General features: G+C 36.9%; 1 protein-coding gene across 3 annotated transcripts; it reads right to left on the bottom strand.

Moving 5' to 3' along the window:
• Nucleotides 1-234: 234 nt before the first annotated feature.
• On the bottom strand, nucleotides 235-5,225 carry LOC113322175 (plant UBX domain-containing protein 7-like). Of its 3 annotated transcripts, none has more exons than XM_026570212.1 (9): nucleotides 4,955-5,225; nucleotides 4,641-4,795; nucleotides 4,445-4,552; nucleotides 3,755-3,875; nucleotides 3,469-3,549; nucleotides 3,004-3,072; nucleotides 2,747-2,890; nucleotides 2,532-2,583; nucleotides 235-1,693 (listed from the first exon to the last, which is right to left on the bottom strand). In XM_026570212.1, exons 5-9 carry the CDS (start codon nucleotides 3,487-3,489, stop codon nucleotides 999-1,001), a joined length of 981 nt encoding a protein of 326 aa, XP_026425997.1. In that variant the 5' UTR covers nucleotides 3,490-3,549; nucleotides 3,755-3,875; nucleotides 4,445-4,552; nucleotides 4,641-4,795; nucleotides 4,955-5,225; the 3' UTR covers nucleotides 235-998. The 3 variants fall into 3 exon arrangements, with proteins under 3 accessions (XP_026425997.1, XP_026425998.1, XP_026425996.1); XM_026570213.1 differs by having other exon boundaries at nucleotides 4,986-5,225; XM_026570211.1 differs by having other exon boundaries at nucleotides 4,641-5,225.
• Nucleotides 5,226-7,815: the final 2,590 nt, after the last annotated feature.

Raw genomic sequence — 7,815 nt, 5'->3', positions numbered from 1 at the left:
ATGAGTTGGAGCACAACACCGTTGTAGCCAGAGTCAACTGAACTGAAAATAGGTTAAAATATCTTGAATCGGTCTTACTAACCGAAAAAAATTTGAATAATCACCACAATATGCAACACCAATCTAAAAGCCCGGGCCGTTACGGCATGGGTCATTTACTAGTTAGGAGACATTATGATATTCTACGCCAAGCAGTAAACCTGTGAGTGCAATGTCACATAACTAAGGGAGGCAGATAATGACAAGAATCAAATAGAAATGTCAAAGTGAGCAACTAAACCATAAAAACCAATCCCAGCAGCAACTTAGAAAAACCGAAAAGAAAATATGGAGTCTCCGGACGTCCACGTTGAGCTATACACTAGTAGAGAATCCATTAAAAAAGCAAATTTTCGTCTAAACTAAAAATAAACTAGATGCAGCAGCAAAGATACTTGTGACTGCTTTAGCTTGAACTCGCTTGTTTTACTCTCCTCTTCCTGCCTGATTCATTAATCCTCCCATTCCTCCAATGTGTCACTTTCTTCACCTGCACTGTCTGATCCATATGGGCAGATTTGTTCACCTTCATTATCCAATTTACGTTCCTTGACTTATACTTTCTCGTAGAAGTAATCGTAGAACTTTGCAGTAGCATCGTCCTCGAGACCGTAATTTAACCATCCACCATTGGTGAGGAACTCCCTCGGAGAATCTGCTATCCCTTTCACCATGGAATTCCATGGTAAATCTTTATGAATCTCATAATACTTCACCATGGAAAAGTTAAAGATGTCTTTTATGAGACCGAGCGCGGCTATGGGAATTGAGTTGATGTGAATCAGATCATGCTTGAAGTCCTGAAAAACGATAGTCATATCTATTACCGCAGGTTTAAGCCTCAGACTAACAATCTCGATCTTGTCTAGGTATGCCACAACGAAAGGTTCATCTACAAGCCCAACTAGGGCATAAAAAGTCAGGCCAAAGACAGTTGGCGCCTTGGAGCGAAGATTTCCCTAAAATTCTTTCCTCTTAAGAACCTCAGCAACATGAAATGTATACGTACTCCATTTGTCTTCCACTTTGTTGACAAATTTCTTTAAGTCTTCCCCATCCCTGGTTTGCTTCTCCGAATCATTATAAGATGTCCTCTGCCCCACAGGGGTTTGCACCAAACGGAATTGGATATCCTGCCTCATTTCTGCCCCCATCTTGACGGGGTGATGCAAATGGAAGTGCAAGAGAGGCTGCGTCTTCTCATCTCCAACTCGAAAGAAAGTTCTCTGTATGTCTGCGCAGATGAAATGAAAATGGAAACTGGGACTAGAAGTTGCATAGATGAACCCGTTTTTATGGACGTCGAGGTTGCCAACAATGGTCTCTCCACCTAGTTCTCCTACCTTGGGAAAGATTTCGAGGCCAGTTAAAGTTATAACATTGGCCTTCTTATCCTTTTGCAGACTGCTACTCATGTCTCCTGATATGAGTATTATCTCATCATGATCCAGTCCCTCCGACAATAACCATAATCTATAGTCATTTAATTGTTGCAATTGGGCACCAAGTCTTGCCTGCATAAGCCTGCGCTCAACTTCCAGCAGTTCCTCCTCGTTGCATGTCCTAGACTTTTCTTTTATTTTCTCTCTGGCCATGGTAAGCAAATATGTTTCAATTGGGCATCTAGGGAATTCCATTGGACAGCTATCTGCGCCTGAAACATAAGAGAAAGAACTTGGTAATAAGACCGCAGGAACTTCAGTAAAGCAGAGAAGAACGGATCTCAAGAAAAGAAAAAATGACGTATGCAGGTAGATTCGACAACCAATCCTCAATGACTGACAGCCACAGATATAGCGAGGGCCACTTTCTGGAGTTTCGATGAGTTGGAAACATGTCCGAGTGACAACAGTCGGACATGATAAAAACTAAAAAGTCTTGTGTAAATTCTGGAATTTAAACTAAAAAACATAAATATATAATCTCAACAATTCTGAATGATTCTGATGATTCTTGAACAACAATTCGAAACCATATAACACAAAATTTGACAAAAAAATGACCAAAAAAAGCTGACGAAACTAGACAGAATTGGAATCTCATGAATAAAAATCACTTATTTACAAAGCAAATCTCAAAAAGGGTGAAATCCAGAAAAGAGATCGACATCAATCACTACTGGATCATGCACGTTTACAAATTAAGAGCTGAATGATTCTGATGATTATCGAACAACAATTTGAAACACTAAAACACAAAATTAGACATAAGATTGACCAAAAAAAAACCGAGGAAACTAGACAGAATTGGAATCTCATGAAAAAAATCACTTGACATTTGATGTATACCTGAATCGAAGTCATGGAAGATAAAACTAAATTCTAAATTTTCTAAATTAGAATAAAGAAACCACTTAGAATAGCTACAAAATTATTGCAGTTATAGCAAGAACATGAATTAGAATAAACTTGATTCACCAAACAAGCGCATATGTGGGGACAGATTAATGCTTTATGCAAAACTAAGTGTTTAATCTGTGATTTTAAACACACCTTTTGGTTCCAGGTTATCTTTTGGACCTCCATCCACTAAACGAAGTAGCACCTACATAAGATAAAATATCTTCTCAAAATTGGTGGCTCAAGAAAAGGTGGAACTAATAAAGCAAGAAGACACACATTATGATTGAACTTAAACTTAAGCTGTAAGCTATATGTAATGATACAATTATGTTTGATGGCCAGAAGCAGTCTAAAACAGGCAATACCTTCAATAAAGGCCTAGGTCGAATCATTCCGCTCCATAAGCACATTTTTTTCCCGGATATTGGGTCCAGAAGCAGAACTACAGGAACAGAAACCAGGTTGTAGTAGTTGCAGACTTGCCTACCTTCAGTGGTGTCATCGTGCACCTTGTTACCAAAATAACACATACAGAACCGAACAATTCAAATTGCATCAAATCTAAGAAATAAAATAAAATAGTAAATTTAAGTAATATTAAATTATTAATAGATCGCTATACCTGCCAAAAGATGAATTTAGTGCGGATTAGTTGAGCAACCACTTTATCATTCCATATGGCACGGTTCAGCTTCACATGGCAAAGTAATTTAGAAAGTATTTAACGTAGCGGGAGCGTATAACTTGGATCAAAGATCCAATATATATATAGAAAAACTAGTGTGGAATCAATAGAAATAGCGAAACTAGAGAACAATAGCTAAATCAAATAGTGTAGAATTCTACGATACTAGGCCATCTTATATAGGCTTCACTATTTCCTAACGTCCTTCTAACTAGAAAAAGGAAATCAAACTAAAGTCGGAAACCAATTATAACTAGAAAAAAGAAATCCTAAATTAAGAAACAAAATAGAACTAGGAAAGGGGTTTGATTCATGTCAAACATGGGTGACTTGTGTACCTAGATGCCCTACATCAGGGTTAACCAAGATTAGCCCAAACATGCAAATAGGCAAGACATGTACCATATCTGAGCCGAATTCCATTTTACTGGACTCCACATTCACTAGAAGCCACTTGTTCTGATCTGCGGCCTCTTGTTATATCTGCATGTTAAAGTAAATATAGTATCAATAACAAATCTAGCACAACTCATGGAAAACTAGAACTGACTGAAATTGTTCAAAGAAAGAGAAGCTATTAATATAAACGTGCATGAGGAATGAATAGTTTCAGCCTGATTAAATCAGTTTTATAAAAATAAAACTAAAGAAATAGAACAACATAAGAGAGTTTCTCTAAAAAAATTACCTTGACGAAAGGGGGACCATGGAAAAGAGCAAGATCATCTCTGGAGTTGTCTGCTGTTGATGTCGCACCTAATGCGACCATGGAACTAGGTTCGAGGGAAGGATGTTCCGTTGCAGCGGCTCTACAATGAAATAGAAGATATAATACAGAACAATTATCAAAGCCGAGTAAATCATCAATTGAGAATCCACAAACTAATTCAAAACGTTTAGGATTCTTTTCCACCTAGCTCATATATGTGCATCTTGCATTGATGTACAAAATCTGCACTAGTCGGCATTTGGATATTCCATATCTGAGATGAGGCTACAATACGGATATGTAATTTGTCTTTTACAGAGAAAACATCGCATACATCCCCTCAGCCAAACAGCTTACCCAGATTCAATTCATACACTACTCAGCTACAAGTAACATTCGCTTAATTCCTTTCAAGTTTCATAACATTCTCTACCTAAAGCAATTTACTCATGAGCATTTCTCAACTAAAAGATACATTCCCAACGTAAAATTTAAGGAGGATGTGCAACTCACGCAAACAACACTCCTTTACCTACTATCATATAATCAATAACTATTAAAAAAAGGTTTCGAGTTTCCCTTCCGGATAACCATTTCCGTCTCAGTGAACTGGAAAACATGCATATGCAGTGTTATACAGATATGCAACAGAGGAGGACATGAGCATACCTATATAAGGGATCATCAAATGAATCTTCCCTTTCCACAGGTAATGGGGCTAGCACCTCTTCACTTCTTCCACTACCTTGCCCAGAACTGGAAATACCTTTTTCTCTTCTACAAACAAACATAAACAAATAAATTAACTCAACTGAAGGAAATTAGCGGCTTAATCTTTAAAGGATAAATGCATTCTTCAACCTACCCAGGACTTTGATCAGCCAAAGGAGGACTACTTTCTTCAGGTGGGGCAAATGATGATGATAAATTAGCTCCAGTGTCAGACAACTGAATTGCTTTTTCAAGTTTCTTTTTTTATTCTTTTCTTTTTTTTTCTTTTTTCTTTCTTTTTGAAGCATTCTGTTACAAAATTCATTTTTCCGTGAGTTTCAAATGTTTACACATTTATAGTACAGAACATTAACAGTATGTATTTAAGAGTATGTATTTAGAAGTCCCATGTTTCTTAACACCAATCTTGTAATTAGATATTTCAATGTTTACACTTCGCTCTCTCACCATTTTGATAAATATGGTAGTGTCCCCATACCCATGATATTTGCACACCAACTTCAGGATTATTAGATACACATTCATCTGCTGCACAAGTTTGTGAAGGTTGAGAAGATGGTGTAGATGAGCCAGCTGTACTCCCTATCCCTACTGATGGTCCATGCACTTGTCCAGAACGCGGTGGATGTGGAGGGGGAGGTCCCATTTGTGATGCCATTCCATGTACAACTGGAAGATTAGAAGCAGAATCAACTTCTGAGATTTCAACCATGGTAACCTGCACAAAAGAAACAAGTTACAAGTTACAACAGTAGCTACAGTACAACAATCAACAAAATACAAAATGGTACCACTGGTGGTGAAGACTGAAAAACATAAATGGTCATCAAATTGAAATACTAAGTAAAGTACAGCAGCATAAACTCATCCAAATCAGCAGAACAAGGGATTGTAAAACTCATGAAAGAACAAATGAATCTATCAAATAACTGAACAGATTAAACTTTACATTTCACAAAATCCCCAAATCCAATTCCAATATACACAAAAGATTAACAAATCAAAGTCAGAATATCGCAAGATCAATTAATCAAAGATTATAACAAAAATAGATAAACCCCAAATTGAAAAAAAAAAAAACCCCTAAACAGATACCCCAAATTCAAAACCAAAGAAAATCACAGAATCAATTAGTCTGTCTTACGACTCTTGCCTTCTGTTATTGGTGATATGAGTTGAGAATTGATGCAAATCATGCGATTGACAGACCGAGGGAAGGTGAGAAGAGGCCGAACTTCAGCCGCTGAAGAGGAGTGAGGTGAAAACTGGTGTGAACTGCGAATGAAAGTTGAGAGGATTAGGGTTAGGCAATATATATGGTCTTTTCTATTGCCGAGATTCATCCTAGGATAGATAATCTAAGGGCTAGGGAATTCTGGCGGGTGGGCGGGTGGGTCGGGTGATGAAAGTTTCTACCCGCAACCGACCCAACACATGGCGGGTTCTGGCGTGCTCACCCATAGTCAACCCACTCCTAGGCGGGTTGGATCGGGTGCGGGTGAATCTTGGCGGGTGCGGGTTGGGTCGGCGGGTTGGGTAGGTTATGTGAAGCCCTATTTATAACCCTAAAGGTATCACTATCCATCCACAAAAAACCCGCCAAAACAAAAGTAACACAAAAACCCAAAAAAACAAAAGTACCACGAAAACCCCAAAAGTTTTGATGAAACATCATAGAAGTTGACGAAACCAATTTTGAAAATTTGGTGTTTTTGTATCAATTTTTTTTAAATTTGGGGGTTTTGTATCAATTTAGTTTAAGATGGAGTTTTAATGAATCACAACATTTGAGTGGGGTTTTTGTACCACGAGTTTGGTCACCTTGGGTTTTTATGACTAGTTCTGTTTTTTTTTAAAAGAAAGAAATATACTCCATCCATCCCACGACCTGGTTGAAGTTTGCACAATTTTTAAAACAATGAATAAAATCAGGTGTTTTTAAGTATTTTTACAACTATACCCTTATGGATAATAACTTGTAAAATTTAGAAATCATTTATCTCTCAAACTATACCATAGATTTTCGTAAACTTTGTACCTTTGAAAATCATTTTAAAACACCTATGTAACGAATATAAACATGAATATCAAATAATACATATTTCTTATGATAACGATAACGATAATCAATCAAAAGGATAATTTTTGAAATATCTCTTGTTTAATGAGATAGGTCAACTAATGGTGGGACAAGATTTTAAACCAAATAGGTCATCTAATAGTGGGACGGAGGGAGTATTAAACAGCAGCATAATTTACCTGGCAAATTAGGGGCCTATGACCAAAAAACAAAAAGGGTCATTATGGTGTAATTTCCAGAAACCCTTTATACTCCTATTTATGTTAGTGCCTAATATGCCTTTATCCATTAGTGATGATTAATTAAGTTAGTATTAGTTAAATTAATTAGTGTTTGAGTTTGATTATAGTGTTAGGATTAGAGTAGAAATTCATTTCCTCTTTTAAGATTTGGAGGGAAAGAAGAAGGAGAGGGAAAAAGAAAAAACTAGGGTTTGTGATTTTCTTAGCAAAAATGAAACTTTATAGTAACGATGAAGACTCTAGTAGTGATGAAAACTGGGTGCATCGGATAATCATGATTTCGATCCTACCGAATTGGATAATTTTTTGAATGAAGAAGAGAATGTCAACCAAATAATGCTTGAGGATATGTTCAAGCACAAGAACAATTTCTCTGGGAAGAAGAAGGTGATAATGCTTCAAATAGACAGGTATGAGTTATAATGATCCACAAACATGCATTGGCAAGTCTAGATCGCCCAAAAAGGGGAAATTTTTCACACAAAAAAAACAGAATCGGTTTATTCGATATCACCACGTAAACCGATTCTGGGTAAAATCCCCAAATTGGGTACATCAATCGGTTGTTGTTCATCATCATATAATCTGAGTGTAGTAAATTTTTGACGCGATGGGTACGTGACCAAAATTGGTTTTTGTTGGTGATGTGCATAATCTGATTCATTCACTTGATAATCACGTAAAATACACGAAGTTTACAATCAGTTCATTTACGTGTATATGTAATCCGATTGTGGGGACGAAAAGTTTCAAGACAAATGAGGTTCAAAATCGGATTACATGTTATGTAACGTGAACCGATTGTGAAATATGGGAACTTTTCTCTGAAATCATCAAGTCCTTAATCATACTATATTTGCACATGTAATCCGATTCCTGAAAATCGGTTCTCTCGATTGTGACACATATACCGATTCTAAATCCTCAACTTGTCGGTATATGTTGTAAATCGTTGCGGCGTTGGACGAAGGTCGACCCAAACCTGT

The sequence above is a fragment of the Papaver somniferum genome, chromosome 11 (genome assembly GCF_003573695.1).
Source record: "Papaver somniferum cultivar HN1 chromosome 11, ASM357369v1, whole genome shotgun sequence".
NCBI classification, from domain to species: domain Eukaryota; kingdom Viridiplantae; phylum Streptophyta; class Magnoliopsida; order Ranunculales; family Papaveraceae; genus Papaver; species Papaver somniferum.
The sequence above is the reverse complement of the archived record's forward strand: the minus strand, read 5'-3'. Positions and strand labels throughout refer to the sequence as shown.